This window comes from Pleuronectes platessa, chromosome 24 (assembly GCF_947347685.1).
Source record: "Pleuronectes platessa chromosome 24, fPlePla1.1, whole genome shotgun sequence".
NCBI classification, from domain to species: Eukaryota; Metazoa; Chordata; class Actinopteri; order Pleuronectiformes; family Pleuronectidae; genus Pleuronectes; species Pleuronectes platessa.
The window spans coordinates 4,555,466-4,579,862 of NC_070649.1; the positions used below are offsets into that span (position 1 = coordinate 4,555,466).

General features: G+C 43.0%; 1 protein-coding gene across 3 annotated transcripts; it reads left to right on the plus strand.

Moving 5' to 3' along the window:
* The first annotated feature begins 764 nt into the window (after window positions 1–764).
* Window positions 765–24,214, plus strand: LOC128430975 (rho guanine nucleotide exchange factor 7). 3 transcript variants are annotated; one of them, XM_053417139.1, is made up of 22 exons: window positions 765–1,244; window positions 2,410–2,493; window positions 5,829–5,913; window positions 6,139–6,263; window positions 6,345–6,549; window positions 7,588–7,679; window positions 9,121–9,215; window positions 9,759–9,854; window positions 10,335–10,457; window positions 10,551–10,689; window positions 10,845–10,904; window positions 11,311–11,457; window positions 11,616–11,702; window positions 11,785–11,863; window positions 12,016–12,146; window positions 12,231–12,455; window positions 19,873–19,966; window positions 20,064–20,153; window positions 20,612–20,770; window positions 21,093–21,189; window positions 21,437–21,491; window positions 21,700–24,214. In XM_053417139.1, the coding sequence occupies exons 1-22, from the start codon at window positions 1,080–1,082 to the stop codon at window positions 21,820–21,822; spliced, it is 2,556 nt and encodes an 851-aa protein (XP_053273114.1). In that variant the 5' UTR covers window positions 765–1,079; the 3' UTR covers window positions 21,823–24,214. The 3 variants fall into 3 exon arrangements, with proteins under 3 accessions (XP_053273114.1, XP_053273111.1, XP_053273112.1); XM_053417136.1 differs by lacking the exon at window positions 20,612–20,770; XM_053417137.1 differs by lacking the exons at window positions 765–1,244; window positions 20,612–20,770 and adding an exon at window positions 2,276–2,301.
* The last annotated feature ends 183 nt before the right edge of the window (window positions 24,215–24,397 follow it).

The following is a 24,397-nucleotide window of genomic DNA, read 5'->3' on the forward strand; positions in this document are numbered from 1 at the left end:
CAAATTAAGATTGTATGTATAAAAGAGATACATTTAGAGTTAACACTGTGTGTTTCAGCCACATGTTAAATATGTAAATTTGTAAATGCAGACCTGCATTAATTAGCCTGTTAATCATCTGTGGGACGGCCCTGTGATACTGATGTCAAGTAGTAAAGGATGTGAAGAGTTAAAATGGAAGTAATGTTTTTGCCTTCAAAGTAAAAGTATTAAACGAATGATGGGGGATGGTCTGCACTGAAAAGATAAGATGTTAAATTGTTAAATGTTTATGTTACAATGTGTTATTAAATGTGACAGTTTAAATATCTCTGATATTCCTGCTTAATTTCAACTGAAACCTTGCTTAGATAAGTATCCTGTAAGACTTTTGGAAATTGATATTTGGCACAGAATTAAAAAGAAATGAGGCAATCAAACAGCAATGCCAAACAATAAAGGCTAAGTATATTGTTACAAATGCTTCTGGAGCCACAAATTTTATATTATTTCCAATAACCTGTTATAAGTTCCCTCTGTTTAGTCCACTTTAAGCTTTTTGTAATTAAAGAATAGACTTAGGGTTGCAGTCTATAAACAACACATAAACATAAAATGAGCAATACAAAAATGCATTTTAATATGAATTCTCTTCTTCAATACCAAAAAAGAAGTTCAATATGGTTTCCTGTTAACGTGGCTTTTAAACTGAAGGTCATGAAAGGAAGTCACATCCCACAGTGGCGACTTTGACCCTGATATTGTTGCTACTTTGTGCACGCGCAAAGAGAGAGAGAGGGAGAGAGAGAGAGAGCGAGAGAAGGATAGATAGAGCAGTGCAGAACATGAGAGTGTTTGTAAAGGAAGGAAGCTGCTTTATTTCTCATTTCCACCTCTGTGCGTGTTTCCTATTAATAGCTGAGGCTGATCCACCCAGAGTAACGGGACTGACTGATGTTCTCACCAGGTGGAGCTGACTGAGCCTCCCCTCTCATTCTGGAAACACCATCAGGAGAGAGCAGACAGTGAGGAAGAGGAGGAGGAGGAGGAAGACTGCTGCTGCTGCTGCTGCTGATCCAGGACACCACACACCCTCAGCCATGAATTCGGCCGAGCAGACGGTAACGTGGCTCATCACGCTGGGGGTCCTGGAGTCCCCCAAGAAGAGCATCTCGGACCCAGAGGGTTTCCTCCAGACGTCCCTGCAGGACGGAGCGGTGCTGTGCCGGCTGCTGGAGCGACTCCGACCCGGGACGGTGGACAAAGTGAGTGCATGGAGGGCGGAGGGAGGAAACCATACACAATAAATACTATAAAATGTGCTTTATTTCTTATGAAAAACAACATGACAGCATAATAGGTCGAACAAAAACTCAATTAGGCTGCAACTCAATCAATGTAAGGCTCCTGTCAAAAAATTGCTTTCATAAGTGAATATATTATAAGAATAGTATATTCATATTTTAATATTACTTACTAGGACTTATATTCTTGGAAATAATTATATTTCTTGAAACAAAGAAGTCTATACTCTATCATCACCATTACTTTTCCACTTTATTCTTTCTTAATTTATTTCCTTAACTGTTATTTACTTTTACTAATTTGATGCAATCTATTTCAGTTGCATGTTTTTTGCTTTTATATTCTAAAATATATACATATATATGTATATATTGTATGTAGCGACACACAATATATATGACTCCTGTGACAACAAGGTATGCAAGGTACACAAAATGTATTTGTAGTAAAGGGAGAAAATTATTATATTGAATCTAGACTAATTTTACTAGTTTTTATTATTGTGCAAACTAGCACCTTTATTGTACAGATGTAATATGGGCTCACACACCCCCCACGCACACGCACACGCACACAAACACACACACAAGCTGGACTTTCAACCTGGCGACGTCACATCCTCCTTTGGCTTATCCAACTTCCCCGGGAGATTGTGGATATCAAGTCAAGTTCACCTCAGTTAGTTGAGACTCAATACACAGTGAGGACACGTATATTTCAAAATAAAAGCATAAAACGTGTCAGCATCTCTGGATCGCGTCCTGCGCTCGTTTATTTACTTTATTAGCTCATCCACATCTTAAGACACACCCGTCTACAAACATGTAGGTTTCAACTCCCTCTAATAAAAAGTGGTAATGTGGTTAATGTCGTTTTGCTCAAATTTAACAACAAAATGTTAGAAAACGTCTTTGTTTTTATTTTAATTTGAAGCTTTAAACCGGAAATATTGCTTCTATCTTTGGCTAGCTTGTCTTTAACAAGCAGCAAGTGGCAGGTGCACAATCAGACCCTGGAGTAAGACTGTTTCCGTGCAGAAAACCATCAATACACCTTGGTTCCCAGTTTAATACTCATGTTTGCAGTCAGTGTTTTGATGCTAATTCAGCCACTTCCGGTGTGTAGTTCTTCCAGGAGCCGAGGAGCGACAGCGACTGTCAGAGGAACATCGGAGAGTTCATCAAGGGCTGCGGCTCTTTCTGTGTGGAGGTGAGCTGACGCCTTTAAAACCTATTGATGAATGTGTTCAACACGTGATGAGGCTCAGGAAACAGACTCCACCACATATACACCATCACACGTGTTGTTTAAAACTGATTCCACACTTGTTTATCTTCTTGTACCTCTTTGACCGGTTTATACTGACGAGAAGTCACATTCACGACTAAACCTGGCTGTGGTGGGGATTCATTCTAAGTTGTTTCATCGTAATCTGCCATGATTAGTTTTTAAATCATCTCTACCACTTGATCTTCTGTTTATCCATCACTCCAGCTAGTAAACACATGTTTCCTTCTGCTACTTTTACATTAATCAGCGTTTCTACAGGGTCCATAAGGGAAAATATTCATCTTATTATAGATGTTGGAAGTCTGCTATAATATAATCATTACAAGTGTTAATTTGTTTATTGACTACTTTTAATCACTGAGATCTGCATATAACTATTACCTGTGGTCCAGGAAAAGGTCTAGTGGTGTTAGAACATGGCAACCCAAAAGTTAGCATCACTCTTTTATTGTCCATCAATAAAACCATAAGATAAAACTTGTTCAAATGACTCTGATAGAAAGAGGTACAACTTTATGTATTGAAGAAACATGGTGTGTATCCTTATATATATATATATATATATATATATATATATATTATTATCACAGAATAAAGGGTTTAAAAGCATGAAACCACTGTGTAGTTTCTGACGTTTAGTTATTGAAAGAGTTAAATGGAGTTCCCATTAATAACCTCAGTTAAACGTGTTGATGTGCTCGAGAACGAGATGCGGTTCCTTTGTAGTTATGGAAACAAGAGGCAGAGGCTGATCAATAATGCTGCGTTTGTGGGAATCTGTTGAATAATTCTGATGAAATGTTATTATTTGGATTTCACAGCATTTCAATTCCCTCTGGTAGCACATGATGATGATGGTGACATGCACAGATAGTGTTGTTATTGGTGATTATTTGGTTTGTTGGCTCCAGCAGAGTTTTTCATGTAGTCACTGGACACCAATATTCTGATATTAACCTGATTTAATAATGAATCAGGTTAATATCAGAATATTAACCTGATTCTGAATATCTGAATATTGGTCTTCATTTAAATGTAGTCGTTCTTTCAAAAGTCTTTGTTACTTAGATTAAATCTTTGTGGGCAGCAATAGATATCATGCACAGAAGCTGTGAGACGAGTTTGAAATGCTGAAAGCAAGATAGAAGTGTTTATCAAAATCATATCTGTGTTGTTATCAGAGTTCAAAAGGACATGTAGGGTGTGCGTGTTTGCACAACAGTAGATCAAACCATTTTATATCCTGCACAACAGAGGGTGTGAAATGGGGCGAGTGCTGTGGTACGATGTGACACCACAGACATACACACACACACACACACACACACACACACACACACACACACACACACACACACACACATTATTGATGTAATTTATTTAAAAAAAACATGGAGTCATAATGAAAAACATCACAGTGTATCTCCGAAGTCGTAGGCTGCAGTCCTTGTTAACAAGGTTTGTCTCCAGAGCTCAAAAATGTAATTGATGAGGAGAAGAGGCTTTGAAAAAACAACTTGAAACTGTGGTAAAGGACAAATGTAAAAGAGAATGAGAAGATGAAACTGAGGGGAGGAGGGGGGTGGGCTGATGTAATGCAACACGCCGGGCAGCCAGTGGATATTTCCAATCAGGTTGATTAGAGCCATGTCAGCCATGTTGCTGGGAGCCAAGGCCTCCATTAACCAGCAGCCCGGCTGACATCAGCACCGTAATTCTCCCAGACTGTCAACGGAACGAGCAGAGGACGAGCCAGACCGGCCGTCCAATGGGAGGAGGACTACATGAGGGACAGTGTGAGCGCAGATGTCTTCTGACTCCATGATTAAACAGAGCTGCATGATTAATCAGAATAACAATCGGCAACATAAACTCGGCTGCTGCGATTAATTAAACCTAAACGGATGGAGATATTGATCCGGTGCATTTAGTGCGCCTCCTCTAAGGCGTTAAAACAAGCGCTCTCTGTTAGTAGGTAAGCTGTTTGACCAATCACACGTGTTAAAGCATGCTATGATGCAGGGGAGAGTCACTCAAGCATGCCTGAAAATACGTATTTTTTTTATTGCTATGTATCTTAAGGAAGACGCTAACATGATGAAAACAATTACAATTTAAAGATTTGTACATTTAAAAGATGGTTTATTGATGAGACATCCTGCATCTTGGGGTCTTTGTTCACTCAAACCCATTAAATTCCTCTAGAGATCAATAATCTTCATTCATACAAACGATCTGTGCACTGTAGAGGCGCCTGTCTTTGTTGCTGACGTGCTACATGTCAATCTTAGTGTCAGATTTGAGTATTAATCAAATGTATTGATCGTGGGAGAAGCACAAGTAAAACGTGTGCATGCTACAGTAACATATTTCTGCTGCAGGAGAAGTGGAGAGAAGCTTCGAACTGGATATTGGCTAAGTGCCTGTGGTGGAGGGGAAACTGTGTGTGAGCTGTTGCGTCCACGCTGCTCTGACGTTAATCAGGACGTGTGTGTACATCACGTCCAGTGGATCTTTTCTTAGACGAAGATGAAGTTAAAAAACACTAGTTCTTATTCAGTTTACTTGAAGAAAAGGAGGAATTATTGCCGTTAACTTAATTTTTGTAAAGTTCCTCATCAGAATATTTTAGCTTAGCCTTTTACGGCTCAGATAGCTCCACCTTCACACTTTGGGAGCATCGAAGACAGTCAGTGTGTGGAGTACACATAAGATTAGGGGCTTCAGAGGTATTTTGATTATGGCTTGTGTGTGTGTGTGTGTGTGATGGGGAGATTACGAGGGGGGAGCTCAGACTTTGAGTAATCCTGATCCAGACTCCAGTTGGAGCAGAGATGTGAACCTCCACTAAACTCAGTGTTTCCTCAGTTTTAAGCTGACTAAGTAATTTTCTTATGAATAACACCTTATCTGTTTTTTAAAAAGAGACACAGAGGGGAACTTAAACAATACGGTACATGTATAGACACCAAATAAAATAGTGTAAATAGAAATTCCAATGTCAGCGAATGGGTTCAGGGTCGTATCACAGGTCAATTCTATATAAAAGGGCTAGTGCCTGATTCCTCTTGCTCCATCACAACATTCTCTGCATGAGATACTTGCGTTGAAATGTCAGAAAGCTTTGTGACGTTGCTCCATGAATTTATAATGAATGTGTTTACTTGGTCTCTCCTGCCTCGAACCCCTCGACACAGTGTTATTGCTGTTCTTAGACGTATCTCATGTTCTTTATTTGTTTCTCTCTCCTTTAGCCTTTCGAGGTCAGCGACCTCCTGCAGGGGCTGAACTTCACCAAGGTGCTGAACTGCCTGGTTGCCCTGAACAAAGCTACTGAAGGCAAGTTTAGTGATGTTTTGTGCATGTGTCAATGTGTGTTTGTATAAATGTATATTTGAAATGTTTTTAATCCGAAATAATTCTAAAGTTTAAAAGCATATCAAGACATATCAAGTTAAAGTAATTTTATTTTGATAAAAGCTTTTTATTAGTATAATGTCATGTGAGTTTAAGATATTATAATTTTTTTGTAAAACTACTTATTAGGATATTGTGCATTTGCAGATTTAGCTGTTTCTGAGGACAGTGTGTGTGAGTCGCACTCCTCAACATCCAGGATCAAGTCATTTGATTCTCTCAACACTCAGAGTCGCTCCTCCAAACTGCATCAACCTCAGTACCGCAGCCTGGTGAGTTACCATGACAACCGCAAAACCACTCACAAGTAATGGTAGAAAACAAACACTGACGGGGGTCCGTCTCCTTCCCAGGACATGTCGGAGGGCAGTGGGTGTGTCCAGTCGCTGTTCAAGGCGCGCTTCCCCTTCCAGCAGACCAATGAGGACGAGCTCTCTTTCGGCAAGGGTGACATCATCAGTGTGAGCAGGCAGGAGGATGGGGGCTGGTGGGAAGGCTCGAACAACGGCAAGACCGGATGGTTCCCCAGTAACTATGTGAGGGAGCTGAAAGGAAGCGGTGGGTGAAGCCCTGGTTTATTTCCCCAAATCATATTTCAGAGCAGTGGGGAGAAAATGAGCTGTCTTCTCAGTCTTGGCCCCAGTAGATGGTTTGGTTACTGTTCCTGTTTCTATGTCTCAAGTGAACACCTGAAACGTGCACTGCTTTTTTGATCTGCAGCTAATTCAGTACACTGCAGGACAAGATGTTGTTTTTAATGTAACTGCATTGTATAGATTGAATATAAAGATGGACGTCATGATGGCATGACCTGACTCCAGGTCTGTTCTTACTGTTATTAACTTACTGATTAATGAAGTAGACTAATTATCCATGAAACATGTGTAGTATTTACTTTGATTCAGAGACTTAATCCCATTCATCTCTGGATTTAATGGCTTCAATATTCAACGGCTGACACTTCCCTGTGTCTGATTGTGTTGGTTAGTCTTGCGTCAGGCAGGAAACAAGAAAGGAAGCTCCACAAGCATACAATGACAGGAAGTTCCTGAGGTGCTGTATAGAAAAGAACTTCCTGACTTAAAGCTTCACAACAGCAAACAAGGACCATGCTCACGACGTACTGAGCAGTAGCAGCTCATGTGTTCATGTAGTGACCATTCAGTGGGACCTGTTTGATTTGTGAGATAAAGCTGGTTTCTATCAGGGAGGCTTAGTCTGCATCTGGAAGAAGAAACCTTACACAAAATAAAGATGAATAGAATATAAAGATTTCTCCTGTTTCAACTACTTGACCTTCCTGGATAAAAGAAAAACCAAGAGAACAAGGCCTCTTTGTTTTTTTTTAAAACATCCTAAGTTTCACAGATTCTACTTCAAATAGATATTTACTTTCTCTGCTCATTCAGAATTGAGATTTAGATGAATACACTCCGTATCTAGAAAATAGTCTTTACTCCTCTGGATTTACATATAAATATCTCCAAAGAGCAATAGTGAACTGAAAGGTATGACTAACCCTTACCCCTTTTATTTTCTTTATTTTTGTTTCTATTTCCTGCCACTGACCTTTTTAAACCCTGCATCTGTTTTCAGATAAAACGTTAGAAAAGCCAAAGTCTGGGACCCTAAAAAGTCCACCCAAGGGTTTCGACACCACGATCATCAGTAAGACGTACTACAACGTGGTGAGCATCATCCTCCAGTGACCATGTTTGTGTCTGCATATATGTAGGCATGTGTGTGTTAATTGTCAAATGCTCAAGCAAAAAACCTGTTTATTATTATTATTATTGTTATTCCAAATAGTTTTGGGTTAGAACGTAGAGGTTTTGGGGCAAAGGTTTGAAATGCAATGGGAAAGAAATGTGAATTTTTGAAGATGCCATTACCCACAAATTTAAATTAATAATTTCCTGCATGTAGGTCTTAGACTTAGACTGCTGGAGTGAACCCAGTTAATGGATGTGTGTGTCTGCTTTTACAATCAATTATTTTTCATCCACACATACAATTAATGATCGTGTAGCTGTTGTCTCTGTGTGTGTGTGTACAAGGATGTGTTGATTTGTGGTGGCTGCATGGCAGTACTGCATGTGCCATCTATAAATATATGTGTGTGTGTGTGAGAGTGCAGCAGATGTAAAGTAGGTTATTGCTTCCATTTCCGTGGTTTCTGGGGCAGCCTTGCCCCAGGGTTGTCTCCTGCCTGTGTGCATGTGTGTTTGTGCATGCGTGTGTGCCTGCGTGTTTGTGTGTGGGCGTTTTAATAATGTAACATGCTGCACAGTCACTCTAGACAGTCCATATTCTTTGGTCGGAGTACCTAAGTGTCCCTCAAACACAGACAGACAGACACACACACACAGATATGCTAACACACACACACAGACCCTGCCTGAAGTCAATGCTGTTCCCAAACATAAATGAAAAAGGAAAAAAATTATAAATATAGAAGTTTTTGTCCTTTTTCTCATAGAGCTTTTCAGAGCTTTAGGACAAAAGCTTTTTTTGTCAGTGAATGTTTTCATGCTCTTGACATCAATATACATTTTCAATTTACAAAATATAGCTTTAATTTCATTTTATGTCAGTGCTGCAGTGGAAGTCTGGCCTTTACAACATCAGTCTAAGATAGTGCAATTCATTAGCAGAAACCTTGTTCCTGTGAGATTCAAGATTAGAGATTAGCCTGTAGAGTAAGGCCCATTATGCAGCTACTGTGTTCCAGCTCCCAGAGGATCTGATATCTCCGTCCATTAGCCTTTTACAAAATACATCCTCCACCAATAAAACAAACTGCTCAGATGGATTTCCAGTTGCTAAATTAACTAAAAAGCCAAACTACACATCAAATGCATCAATCTCAAAGATGTTTCTGTCAGTTTACATAGTTCTTGATACACACATGGTAAAAATGAAATGAAACCTTATGATTGACAGCTTCGACGGACTCAGGATTGGCCCGTCCCGTGTATCACCACCTTCCTAAGAAATATGTAAAATTTTCTGAATAAGAGTGTGTGCTAATATTTTTTAATGGGAATTGGGATTTTTATAGACCTCGTATCATTTTACTATCACTGTAAATATAAATAAAGTCTCTATCTCTGTGTGTGCGTGTGTCAGGTCCTGCAGAACATCCTGGAAGCAGAGACTGAATACTCCAGAGAACTACAGAGTCTCCTGGGCTCATACCTGCGCTCACTTCACCCAACAGACAGGTCCGGTTATTTTTACCCTTTTCTATTTTTTATTCATCACAGTCGTGTTTTAGAGGGGGTGACACACATGAGCATATCTGTTGAAATACCAATGTATTCTGCACCTTCTTCTCACAATTTAGTGAACATATACATATACTGTATACCACATCTATACTATATTATACACATATACAAATTGCAATATTTATAGTTTGTTGTATGAATTTCAAACTATAAATTCATACAACAAAGCCGTCCTTTTATCATTTGATCTACAGTATGTATAATTAATCAAATCTGCACTTTTACAAGATCTGATTGATCTGATTTATTTCTGGCACCATTTAATAATTAGAGTTCCTCTCAAGTATAATGATAAATATCTTTCTGAAAAGGCTGCAGTTGACTTGATATCTAAATACTAAATCGCTGATTCCACAGAAGATTTCATTCAAATACAGAAATCTGTCAATATACAAATTAATCCGGATTACTCGAAGAAGATGTTTGAATTATGAATGATGACCCTCCTCTCTTCCTCCTTCCTCCTGTGCCGTGTAGACTCAGCAGCGTCGACATCGGTCACATTCAAGGAAATCTGGAGGAGATCTCGACCTTCCAGCAGATGTTGGTTCAGTCCTTAGAGGAGCACACAAAGTTAGTACATCCCTCTCATCTGTATGCCTTATCTGATTATTTGTTCTTGATTTCAAAATTATGGCTTTGAGAATAACTAGCAGATTGAAAATAGTCAGTAAAATCTTTGTATCTCACTTATTTGCGTCACTGACCACAGTGTGACTCAGGCACAACTATTATTTTTTCCTTCTACCCTGCAGATGTGTTTCATCCTGTTAAACTAACAATGCATCCCTCCAGGTTCACATCAAAACAAAGCAGCACAGATTGTAGCTGCCTGAGGGAAGCATCATGTAGTCAGTCAGTGTAGTGACAGAGGCATCTAGTGGGGGACTGAAGTAACACAGTCTTATTTGCCGAGGCAGTGCAGCAACAGGCATGATCAGTTTCATGTCACTGTCCTTAAATATGTCATGCAACTTTAAGTATTCTGTATGTGTGATTAAATGGCAGCAGAAGCAGTTTCTTGTCTAATTTTGACATGTCGTGTGTGTGTAGACTCCCAGAGAGCCAACAGAAGATCGGGGGGTTCTTCCTAAGTCTGATTCCCCAGATGAAGATCCTCTACGTGGCCTACTGCTCCAGCCACCCGTCTGCTGTCAATGTGCTCACACAACACAGGTACAGTCAGAGAATGAGTGAGAACTGTGTGTGCACGTTTAGAAACCACGAGACAAAGACAGGAAACATAAATGTAAGTGTGATATGTGACAGTGAGGCGCTCGGCGAGTACATGGAGTCAAAGGGGGCGTCCACTCCAGGTATCCTGACTCTGACCACGAGTCTGAGTAAACCCTTCACCAGACTGCAGAGATACCCGACGCTGCTGAAAGAACTGGACCGACACATGGAGGTAAGTCCGTCCGTGTCTATTCAGATGAACCAACAAGCAAAGTTGGCAAGATTCAGATGATATTAATTATGATCTGATCTCCATGCATGTATACAAATATATTCTATTCTGTTCTATGTTTTTATCTTTTTTATTATTTTTTGTCTTTGTCTCAGGACCAACACCCGGACAGAGCTGAACTCCATGCTTCAATGGCGGCCTTCAAAACCCTTTCAGTAAGACACACACTGATAAGATCTTATCACATCATTCAGTTAAACCTGTAGCTGTAGTTTTGTTTTTCTCCATATTTCTCACTACCACCTGTTGTACCACTATTCTAGCACACCAGTGATATTGAAATAGCCAAAACAAGAGCTTTTGCTGTTGTCAAGTAAATCCACTTCCTGACTTGTGTGTGCATTTGTACCAACTAACAAACATGAACGTAAAGTATCTCAAAGCGTTTTTGTGCCTTTGTATGAATCTGTGTTTTGTGTGTGTGTGTGTGTGTGTGTGTGTGTGTGTGTGTGTGTGTGTGTGTGTGTGTGTGTGTGTGTGTGTGTGTGTGTGTGTGTGTGTGTGTGTGTGTGTGTGTGTGTGTGTGTGTGTGTGTGTGTGTGTGTGTGTGTGTGTGTTCAGGCTCAGTGTCAGGAGGTGAGGAAGAGGAAGGACCTGGAGCTGCAGATTTTAACTGAGCCAATCAGAAACTGGGAGGGCGATGACATCAGAACCCTCGGCCCTGTCCAGCACATGTCTCAGGCCAAGGTCCACACGCAGAACTGTCAGGTACCGTCAGAAAACCTGAACAGCCTAAACCCTGACACCATCTTTATCCATCTAAAACACAATCGTTTGCTCTTTCAGCTGGTTTTGTTTAATTACTTTACCTCAGGCTATTGTATTGTTTCGACTCTGTTCATGCAGTTTGTCCTTTTGTTTTTCAGGAGTCAAACGAACGCTACCTTGTCCTCTTCCCTCACACACTGCTCGTTCTGTCTGCCAGCATGAGAATGAGTGGATTCATCTATCAGGTGCGTTTCACATGAGATTAAACTTAAACCCTCAATTTATCAAAAACTCTGGTCGACTTATCAACCCTGTGTTTCTGCGTAGGGGAGGATGCCACTGTCAGGGATGCTCATCTCCAGAATAGAGGACGGAGACAACCTGAAGAACGCTTTTGAAATATCGGGTCAGCCCTCTCTCTCTTTTACCTCGTGGACATTTCTGATTTGTCATTGCACTCGATACCTGTGAGGATCTAAGTTGAATTGGATCTCATGCTCAAGCTATAGCTTAAAATTTTGGAAATAATATCACACATGTTTTTGTTTTGTCGTACAGGGGCTCAGAGTGAGCGGATGCAGGTGGCGTGTAACACTCAGCAGGCACTACAGGAATGGCTGGACCTTCTCACCAAACACACACACACTCCAGCCGCACTCGCACACAAGCATCAGTCCGTCTGTCACACAGTAAGTGCTTTGTTCATTACTCGATCCTCGTCCACTTCTTTACCCGCCTGCTCCTCTCTTTAACGTGTCCTTGCCTCCTCCCAGTTGCCGTCCCACCCGGTCACTCCCACCAGACACTCTGAGTCCCGTGGAGGGAGCAGCGGAAACACCTACCACACCCTTCCCCACCCCGCCTCATACGGGACGCCTCACGGTAGCAACCCAATGTGGGGTCCCCTTGAGCCACCGAGCACCCCCAAACCCTGGAGCCTGAGCTGCCTTCGCCCTGCGCCTCCGCTTCGGCCGTGCGCTGCTCCCTGCATCAAGGAGGTGCTGTTCAATGACACTTTAAAATAAGTCAGGACACCTCTCCTTAATATTCATTTGCTTGAAATAACACAATGTAAATGTTCTGGAGTTGTGTGTGTGTCAAGTTATCTGGGTGATGTTTTAAACTGTGCTTGCCCAACTTGAAATGGCACTGTTACACAGAGGACGCAGGACAGCTCAAATCCTTCTCCTTGATTTTATTGAACATGAATCTTTCTGAACATGACCAACAAACATTCCGTAGTCTTATTCGGATTTAGGATTAGGATCAGGATTAGAGCTGTCCTGCGTCCTCTGTGTAACAGTGCCATTTCAAGTTGGGCAAGCACAGTTTAAAACATCACCCAGATAACTTGACAGTTGAAAACCAATGCGTGCTCTCGTGTCCTCCAATGCACAAACCCTTCATAGCCCGGCCGGAAATCGCGGACCTTTATTTCCTCACCCGTGCTCACTCACCTCACGTGCCGTAATCAGGCAAGTGCCGCCCGGTGTGTGCGCAAATCGAACACGTGTGATTTGCGCATCTCCCCTCCACGCCACTAGAGGTTTTTTAATCTAAATGCGATCTCTGTCTTTACACCTCCCACTTGACCTCCTGGTTGCTCAACCCAAGGAGGTCACACTCTATCTATTCATTCTATCGTTGCTCTTCAACAGGAAGAAGGATGACCAGTCGTCTCACATCCCTGCAGAGAATGGACACAGGGATTCTCTTCAAGAGTTTCCTGGCTCCTTGTCTGCTTGTGTCCCCTGTGCTTGGCTTCATGACTGGAACAGGGTAGCTTGGAAAGGTCCTCACATTTACATCTCTGACGATTCCTCTTCGGTCAGCATTAACACTGACTACCCTGGCCAATTTATATTGACTCCTCAAGGCATTTTGGTCAGCCAGCCAGACCACATCTCCCACTGCAACGTTCCTCTCTCTTGTGTGCCACTTGCTCCTTATGAACAGGTTAGGACCAGCTAGCTGGCACCACTTCTTCCAGAATTTGCTGACCTCTGCTTGTATGGTTTGGAGTCTCTTGTATGGGTAACCTTCAAACTTGAAATCTCCCGGGTCTCCTCTTGGGCTGGCTCGTCCCAGTATGAGGGAATTGGGACTGATGTATTCCACACAGTCCTCTCGGCTTTGAATCCTGGCATCTATCGGTCTTTCATTTGCCAGGTTGGCTGCCATGAAGAGGAATGTTTGGAATTCCCCCCATGTGAGAACTCCATCACCACCAAGGTTGTTCAGGGCTCGCTTCACTATCTTGACAGCTGCCTCTGCTGCTCCATTTCTGTGGGGAGAGTCTGCAGGGTGAATCCTCCATGACCACTCTGTTCCATGATTGACAGCTTCCTCTTCAATCTGAGACCTGTTCAGTCTGCTCAGAAATCTGTGAAGCTCCTCCAGAGCAGGTCTGGCCCCTACAAAGTTTGTGCCAGGATCTGTCCACAATTTCCTAGGGTGTCCCCTCAGTGCAGAGAATCTTTGGTAGGCCAGCAGAAATCCCTCAGAAGACTGGTCACTCACAACATCAGTGTGTATGGCTCTTGAAGCCATGCAGCAGAATACTACCCCCCAGACTTTGAGTTTGACCCTTTTCCTTACTTCATCTTTTACCTCATAAGGTCCGAACAGGTCCATGGTTGTAAACTCAAATGGCAATGCTGGGCCTGTTCGCTCTGGTGGCAAGTCACTCATAATCTGCTGGCACTGTTTTGCCCTGTTTTTCCTGCATACCACACAACTGTCTACTACTTGTTTTGCAATTCTTCGACCTTTGATTACCCAGGCTTTTTTCCTCATCCTGAGCAAGGTTCCTGCTATTCCCTCATGGTTTGCCTTGTGGGCTTCCTGTGCCAGCAATGTAGACACCCATGCCTCGTATGGTAAGACGGGCACTGCAGTTTTGTCTTCATCAAACATCTGAATCCTGCCTCCACAAACCAAGAGCTCAGAGTCCGCATCTCTGTATACTGCCAGTCTGCTTAGGGTAGTGTCAGGAAAAGCTACACCTTCCTGAGCTTCACTAAAGAGATCCCTGAGGCCATCTTCACGCTCTCTCACTGTAAGCACAGTTTGCTTGGCCTTTTCCTTTAGTGATGACACTTTATGCTTAGCTTCTTGAGTTCTTGACTGGCTTTTCATCTCTATCCACTTCTTGGCAGCTCGCCATATCCAGGCGATGATCCTGACCAGCTTGGACAAGGAGCTGTAATTCCTCACTTCCAGTAGGTTCTTTATTTCCCATCTCCTGGGTGCCCTTCCTGCCAGAAGAGCTGGATCAGCGGCCGTACTTTTCTCTCCACTTTCATCCTTCAGGTCTTTTTGTGGGGCACTTGCTTGGCTTATCTTAGCTTGAGCCCTTGTCATTCCTGCTGAGAATGCCTTTCTCTGGAGTCTGTTGACACTCTCTCTAGCGTGCACTGCAACCTCTCCTGCTGACTTTTTAGGCCACTCCTCCACTGGCCACTTTAGGAACTCTGGCCCATCCTGCCATGTGGAATCCTCCTTTAGATCTTCATGAGTGCCTCCTCTTGTAATGATGTCAGCAATGTTATGCTCTCCAGGGATCCACCACCAGTCTTCAACTGAGCCAGCCTTCTGGATTTCACCCACTCTGTTCGCAAAGAAAGTTTGGTACCCATAACTCTCTCTTTGAATTGCTCCTAGGACTGTTTGACTGTCCACCAGGTGGAGCCATCGCTCTATCTCCAGGCCTCCATGCTTCTCAACGTACTTCCTGAGCCTGGCTGCAAAGACAGCGCCGCAGATCTCAGCCTTCACGGCCTCCCCTTTCTGATCCAGTGGAGTCAGCTTGGCTTTCGACTCTACAAACCGGATATCGACTCCTTTACTAGTGTTCCACCTCAGGTACATCACAGCTCCATATGATTTGTCACTCCCGTCTGAGAATGTGATTCCCCATGGTTTCCCTTTCCAGTGAGCTGGTGTCAGGCTTCTTTGAAACTGAACTTGTCCAAGCTGCGCATACTCCTCAAACAGCTGAATGGCTTCTTCTCTGAGGCTCTCTGACAGTGGTTTATCCCAGGTCTCACGGGTCAACTTCCCTCCTCCTGCCTCCTGGAATGCTCTCCTAACAAGGATAGCGCCCTTCTGTTTCAGAGGTGATACCAAACCGATGGGGTCGTAGAGTCCAGCTACTTGGCTTAACAGGTCCCTTCTTGTCAGCGGGTTAGGCGTTCCAGGTTTCACCTCCATTCTGAGAAGATCCTTGCCTACTCTCATCTTCTTTTTCCTTTTGGAAAAGTTGATCGAGGTCATCATGTAGAGCTTGTCCTCCTCCACCTTGTATCCAATGCCCAGGGCTTTGTTATCTTCATCCCTCATTTGGTTTGGGAGGATGAAGGTTTTCTTCTCCATCCCTTCCACTCTTGATGTCAGGACCTTTGCTGCAGCCTCCGGCCTCCCACTTTGGCCTGACCGGACCCACGGTTTCAGAAAGAAGCCTCCGGCTCTCAGAATTTCTTCAACGCCTTCAGTCATCTTGTCTAGTTCCTCCAGGCTGTTATGGGAAGTTAGAATGTCATCCACATAACTGTCCTTTTCCAGGACTCTGCGCTCCTCTTCCATGTGAGCAAAGATGGCCAATCTTGCTGTCTCCCGCATAGCTACCTGTGCAATGCAACCGGCTGGTCTGTCTCCAATGTTCACCCTTGTGATGGCATATTGACCCATCTCCTCATCTGGATTGTCCCTCCAAAGGAATCGGTGGAGATGCATCTCTCGCTCTTCTAGCCACACTGAATTATACATCTTCCTGATGTCTCCAAGTGCAGCATACACACCTCTTCTGAATCTCAGCAGCACAGCTCTGATCGGGTTTAAAACATCTGGCCCCTTTAGCAGAATATCATTCATGCTCACTCCCCTGCACTTCTGGCTGCTGTTCCACACAAGCCGGACTGGAGTCGTCACTGAGTGAGGGTTTGGCGCCACCAAATGGCTTACATACCACACTGGTCCTGTCCACTTGCTGATGACCTCATTAGTGAGTTTTACGGCTGCGCCCCTCTCAACCATCTCGTGGACCTGGGCTCTGTATGCTGATTTCCACTCTGGCTCCCTCCTTAGTTGTCTTTCTGTTCTCAAGAATGTAGCTTCAACTGCACCTTTGTTGTTGGGGAGTGAGGCAGGATCTTCTGTCCATGGATACTTTGCATCCCAATGCGGCGATGTTGTGTGAGAGTCTCCTTGGACATAGGTGAGTCCTTCTTTTATTATTTCAAGCTCCCTTTCTTCAGCCAGTGTCATTTCCTTTCCTCCTGGTTGGCAGTTTCCACAGCGACATCCTCCACACTTTGGCTCACAGGCTGCTCCGATGCTGTCCCATCTCCACCACTCCAAGAACTCACGGTTTGCAGCAGCTGTAACCGTTTCCTTTGCACTGTCCTTTCGCTGCATACGGGCTGCTTCAGTACTTGGGCTCTCAACTATCTCCTCATACTTGACTGCAGCAGTTCTCATGGAGCGAGCAAAGTGTGTTCTGGACTCATGTGCTGCCACCTCTATCTCCTCGAACAGGTCGGGGTTTGCTCCGCCCACTGTCATTCCCAATGGACTCTCCCACAAGACGAGGTCCCCAACAACTTTAACCCTTTGTGGAGCAAGTCTTCCCTCGCGATGGCTGATGAGCAGATCAATCTTTTCCGGCCTCCTTAATTCCTCAAGCTTCACTTCTGGGAAGAACTTCTGCAACTTTTCCGGCTTGACAACTTTGTGCACCTTGGCAATCTCATCCAGGCCGTAACAGATCAGTTCATGAGCCTTCTCCGCTCCTTTGGGGGTTTTCACTCTGACTCGAAGAAGATATCTTTCCGTGTTCACCTTGATGGTCATTCCGCCTACACCATGCACAACCAGGGTTATTTCTTCACTCCGCAGCCTCAGCCTGTGTGCAGCCTTATGGGTGATATAGTTTGTGTCTGAGGCAAGATCAACAAGAGCTCCAATCTTCTGCCCAGCATTAGCAGTTACCTCCATCAGCATCATAATGACAGGAAGCTCGCACAGGCCACTTTTCTTCAATAGCTGGGACTGGTGGTTCTTCATGCCACCCTCTGTAGCTTTGTTCGTGAATGCCATTCTGCACCTTTCTGCTTGCACTGAGGACAGCTCAGCCAAGAATCCTTCCTGTTCGGCTGTTAGTTTGCTCTCTCTTCTGCCATCTTTCCCACTTCTCTCCTCGTTTCCACTCTTGTTTTCTCCATTGGGGCAAATAAAGTAATGGTGATCTGAGGAGTCTCCCTTCTTACAGTCTTTGTTCCTGCATAGGAAAGTGTCTCTGCAGTATCCATCATCTTCATGACATCCAAGACATTTTCTGCATGCTCCCAGCTTCTTTACAATAGCATTCTTCTCTTGTAGCTTCAGCCCTTTGAACTTTCTACAGAAGAAAATCTTGTCACTGTGCCTTCCATCACCGCAGACAACACACACATCTTCCAGCCCTCCTTTCTTTGTGGTTCTTGTAGAAGCATACTTTCTTTCATATTTCTTCCCACGTTCTGGTTTCTCCATCTTCTCCACAAACCTTAGCTGGTCAAGTCTCTCTAGGATCTCTTCTTGATTCTTTAGGAACTTCAGGAGCATGTCAAAGTGGTTGTCTGTGGTGACATTATTGCTAGAATTTACCATAAAGGCTAGCCAGTCTCTCTTTACAAAGTCGGGTAACTTGCTCTCAATGGATTTAATGACGAGAGGGTTCTTGATTGCGCCAGAGATTCCCAGCTCTGTGAGGTCTGCTAGGGATTTTTCCACTGCTTGGATCAGGTCGATGACTCTCCTTGGCTGGCTTCCCCTTGCAGGGGGTATTTGCTCCAACTCCTCCAGGATTTCTATGGCAATGGTCGATTTATTTCCATACCGGTTGTCCATGACTCTGAACATATCCTCTGCAGTGTTGTAGGTTGACAGCCGGATATCCTTCCCAATCTTGTCATCCACGCTGTCCAGGAGTTGAATTTTCTTGACCTCGGCTGAGCCAGACGGCTCTCCCTGTCTTTGAAGGCTCTCCCAGTCTTTCTTCCATCTGTGGTATTCTCTTTTGCAGCCTGAAAAGATGGGCAGTGTGGTTGGTTTTATCCTGACAATTGGTTTTGCTGGCGGGGGATGTGCTCTCACTGCTTCAAGTCCTGAGGCTCCTGCAGCCAGCGCATCCTTCGACATCCTCCGTGCAGTGACAAACTCAGCCTTCCTCAGTTCAAGGTTGCCGTTCAAAGCTTTCAGGTCCTTGACCCTGCCATCTAGCTCCTTTCTTTCAGCCTTGGGGATCCACCGCTCCCAGTTTGACATAACTCTGGCAGCCTCATTGATCCTTTTCTCCAGTAGAGTCAGGTGCATCTCATATGCATCCAGGTGAGTACTCTCCACAGGTAACTTCTCCGCCCGACTGCAGGCCTTCTCTCCTTCAGTGATTGCAGTTGTGATAGCGTATTGGCCATATCTGGACCACAGGTTTGTTTGGACAATTCTTCTCACCTCTCCAAACCTTGCTTCTGCTTCGTTAGCGGCTCTCTCAACGTCTAGCTCCTCCCTCTCTTCAAGAACCACGTCTCCCTCTTCTGGCTCTTGAGACTCAGCCAAAAGCCCTGTCTTATAATCATCATTCGCTTCAAGAACGATTTTCCGGCAGTCTGAGAGCTCGGCGAACTCCTCCCTCAGCTCTGCTTCCACCATGCTGTCTGCCCCTTTGCTGAGGAAGTTGGCCTGTCTGGTGAAGGTGCTTTTCGCAGCGGTTCTCTCTTTCTTGAGCTGCTTCACAGTCTTCTCCACGACGTCTTCCGCCATCTTGACCTCACGGACCAGCACAGCTCTCTTCTCCTGCGTCAACAGCTTTTCCTGGACTTCCAAGGCCTTTTATCCACTTCTCAGAATGGAGGTGTCAAGTTATCTGGGTGATGTTTTAAACTGTGCTTGCCCAACTTGAAATGGCACTGTTACACAGAGGACGCAGGACAGCTCAAATCCTTCTCCTTGATTTTATTGAACATGAATCTTTCTGAACATGACCAACAAACATTCCGTAGTCTTATTCGGATTTAGGATTAGGATCAGGATTAGAGCTGTCCTGCGTCCTCTGTGTAACAGTGCCATTTCAAGTTGGGCAAGCACAGTTTAAAACATCACCCAGATAACTTGACAGTTGAAAACCAATGCGTGCTCTCGTGTCCTCCAATGCACAAACCCTTCATAGCCCGGCCGGAAATCGCGGACCTTTATTTCCTCACCCGTGCTCACTCACCTCACGTGCCGTAATCAGGCAAGTGCCGCCCGGTGTGTGCGCAAATCGAACACGTGTGATTTGCGCATCTCCCCTCCACGCCACTAGAGTTTTTTTAATCTAAATGCGATCTCTGTCTTTACAGTGTGAATGTTAACATTCCAATCACTTTTTTTCCCTAGGATATGAGCAAAAGTCCTAAAAACATGAAGAAGCTGCTCCCGAAGAGGAAGCCAGAGAGGAAACCTTCAGAAGAGGACTTCACTGTCAGAAAGAGTAAGTTTATAACTGCGTTTATATCGGCAGTGTCATGCGCAAGCGGTGCGTCCTCACTCGTCCTCACTCGTCCTCCTGTCCCGTCCTTGTCTTTCAGGCACCGCAGCTCTAGAGGAGGATGCTCAGATACTGAAAGTGATCGAGGCGTACTGCACCAGCGCCAAGACACGACAGACTCTCAACTCCAGTAAGCGAACACCCACCCACACACACACACACACACACACACCATTATCACTTGCACATTGTCACACACTGCTAGCTACTGTGTGTTATTTAAGACACTGTTTGTTCTATGCTCTCTCCTAACAATGTTTTTCTCTCCTCTCTTTCATGTCTTCCCTTCATCCTTCATTGTTTTTTAATTAACTCCTTTATCCTTGCTGTCTTGTTTCCCCCTTTTTTGTTTCTGAATTTTATTCTATTTAAAATATTTTTATCCCACACAAACTGCTTTTCTTTAATTTCTGGTTTAAATCCCATATTTATGTTCTTACATTAATTTTGCCTTGTTTCCATATGGTTTACTTAAAAAAAAAATCCTTTATCCTATATGGTTTATATTCCTCCGCTCATCTCATCGCCCAACCTTTAAATTTGGTTTGTTCCAAACTCCCGTCTTCTGCTGGTGACTTAATGGCACAGCTTGGCAAGGGACTGACCTCATGCACAACCATGTACTCGCTGACACCAGCCTCACCATTGCTGGTTTGCCTGGCAGCCTGCCATGTTCCGACCAATCAGAGGACTCGGATTATGAAAGTATCTGGACAGCCCCAAGTTTTAGGACTGCCTCGTTTTCTCGTAAGACACATTGAAGAAGCAGCTAGCGTCCACCTAGAGATAGATGTGTATATCAGCCAAAACATCTCACCTGCTGTGTGTGTATGTGTGTGTGTGTTTTTCTGTACATGTGCATCGGTTGTAGCTGTGTTTGTGCATTCCCATCAGTATAGCTTCAGGAAGTGTATACTTCATTTTACTGTATACTTTACTCCTCTAATAGTAATCTAATCTAAACGACTTGGAATGATGAAGTATATTTGTGTGGATGTTCACATATTTGTCTATGTGTTGTGTGTGATGCAGGGTTGATAACTTATGCTGTCGCCATTGTTTCAATCAGGCTCCAGCAGGAAGGACATTCAAATGTTGTTCCCAGAGGAGGAGAAGATCATAGTGGAGGAAACCAGGAGCAACGGACAGACTGTGGTGGAGGAGAGGTGCTGAAAATACAAAAACATAATATGGGAATACAAATATAGTGAATGGAGGAAACATGAAAAGAAATGAAAAATTAGAGGTTGCCATAAAATAAATTGGAACATATCAGTTGCTCTATAAAAATGGAAACATGTGAAATGCTAACAAGTTATGAATATGATTATATGGTTTTAGGAAATGAGGAAAGTGTCAGTACATCAGATGTAAAGTAGATCACAGTAAATCAGAGCTGTTGTGTTCCTGCAGGAGTTTGGTGGACACTGTGTACAGCCTCAAGGATGAAGTTCAGGAACTCAAGCAGGTGAGTCAGCAGTTTAAGTTCACTACTAACCTGATTATTACTAAACATACATTTCTAAACTTTATCTAGATTGTTGTGTGGTAAGAAGTCATTTGTGTGTGTTTTTAAGTCAAGTGGGAAACCAATGTCTCCTTTTCCTTGATGTATACTGCTTTTTTTCCCTCTCTCTCATCCATTCACTTTCCCATCCTCTTCGTTTTTTCTACAGGACAATAAGAGGATGAAGAGGACACTGGAGGAGGAGCAGCGAGCGAGGAAGGAGATGGAGAGGGTCATCAGGAGGGTTCTGAAGAGCATGGACGACCCAACTTGGGACGAGACAAACCTCTGAGATCTATGTGGATCCAAACATCACGGACAGGATGTGACTTTAAATGACCGAATGGCCTGAGTGAAGTGTTGTTCAACCTGTGTGGACACAAACTGCCAACACTCCATTGTGTTATACGACATGTCTTCACCGTTTCCACTTCAACCCCCACAATTCCCTGCATACTACACTCTGGACCAAGAGAAGATGCCTGCCGGCCATCAGCAAAGCCATCACATCTGACTTTAAAGTTGTGAAGCCAAAATAGCTGGTAGGCATGATGACCTCACTTCCTGTCATGCTCCTTTCCACTTTCTTTAAGCCTTTGGAGCGCTGACACAAAAATCTCTTTATCTTTTACGAGGTATAAAATGTCACCATTGCCAGGAAAGTATTTTATTAACTGACCTGGTGCATGAATTAGAATGATACATGAGTTTATATATTTCATAAAAACTAAACAGACACTTTTGATTAGCAGCTACTTAATCACAAATACAAATGTTAAAGAAACATTTAAGAAGATGCTTATAAATTATTTGTGATACACAAATACTTTTTTTTTAAGGTAAACCTTAAATTACCAGCACTTATAAGTGGCTCATATTTTACAGAATGACATGAAAGTCCTCAGTCTGATGTGAATTAATTAAATTAATTGAATTGAAGATGATATAATGTGAGTTTATCCAATCAAATACAACTTATTGTCAAACAGAAGCTGGAGGGAGATTTTCTCAGGAATCAACCATCAGGGAGTTTCAGCTTCCGCTCAGCTTCCATTTCAGATTTCATGGATAAGGCAATATCTTAAGGTAAAATAAATGTGTTTGAGCCAAATGAGCTGCAAGAACCAGTTTCATCAGACCCAGCACAACAAGAAGACAGATGCTGAACTTTCAGAATCACCCCTGTGTGTGAATTTGAGAACGCTTACAACGTAAACAAACTGTTAAATGTTATACATCTGCCAAAAGCTGCAGTTAAATGCATGAGAGTAACGGAAACATCTTTGCAACCATTTTGCAGTTAATTTGGAAAAACTAGGCAGAATCTTGTCTACCAGCAGTATGTTTTATATTCCTACCAAATATCACATTTCTTTATTACTTGAAATATGTAAGCTTATATTGTGAAAACGGAACTGTACCATCGCCTCAAATAGTCCTTGCACTGCTCAACACTTGACTACATCTGGGTATAGTGCCACATATTTTGGAGCTTCTTAATCATTTGTCAAACACAAGCTGTTACGGAAACTGTTTGAAAACGAAGTGTATGCTAAGCATGATAAGAACTACCTAAAATCACAGAAAATCTTCTTTGAGAAAAACATACTTAACATACAACTAGATCTTTTAGTTTGGTCCATTTCTCATCCACTTACATGGAGGAGGAGGGATTTATGACCTATACTGACGGCGGCAATGAGGGTAAAGACGGTTTGGCGTCACTTTCAGGGTCTAGTCATGTCGCCAATCTTTATATACAGACTGAATCTGGAAATGTAATTAATGAAATTACATTTCAATACAATGTGGGAGCAATTAGAAGCAAGTGATGACATTTCAGAGAGCAACACCACCAATGCAATCGTTCCTTATTTTATTAGAAATATTGAGAATTTTGAGTTTCCTGTGCCTTTTGAAGATGAAGTAAATCTGGGGACCCACTGTCATTCCTCCATGCTCCCAACCGTCTGAGACCTGTTCAAAGTAAGAGCTTTGTAAATCAGCAAGAACTTGAAATATAAGATTGACCAAAAAAACTCATCAGGTAGCAATATCAACAAATATTATATGTTTAGTCGCTGATTCTGAGGCGAGCAGATTGATTTAACATTTCAGGAATAATTTGAACTGCACTGAACTGATTCAGAGGCATTGAATTTCCCAGTAAGAGTCCAGATGTCAGAGAAAAAACGTTGTTCAGACACCATCGCAGTCTTCAGGAGCGTTAGTGCGCCTGCTCAATGATCTTTTTGTTTCAAGACCAAAGTCCAAGCAATACAACACTGGAAATATATTGTTTCTTTGTTTTTGTATGATTTTTACAAGATTGAAAAGGAACTTACTGTAGCACGATTTCTTATTTTTATATTTGTGATTGTGTTTTTACTCTTTATCGGCTGGTTTTGATTTGTAAGACTTTTTTTATTTTCTACTTGGACCTTTGTGTTTTCTCCCGAGCGTCAGTAAACTTTAGCTTTAAGACTTCACCCGCAAAATTAACTCAATGAGAACTACACTAATGTAAGCCATGTAATGCAATATGCCAATTTTTGACTATAAATTATGTATTTAACTGAAGTAACTGATTTAAATGTATTGTGTCTTCAAGCAGTTGTTACTGTGAGAAGAATCATAACCTCTATTTATTTCACCCATTTGTCTGAATAAAATGTTCAGTCAGACTCATGTCTCTAGTAGAGCTTCATCCATTGCAGAAAAAAGGTAATACAGATTTACATTCATTGACATGTCTCCTCTTCCTCAAACAGGGGAAACAGCGCCCCTCTTGGTCCTAACGATAGATTCATGTCAGCCTGTGTGTGTGGTCACAGAGGGGTACTGCCGGCTGGTGCTACGCCGGCTGA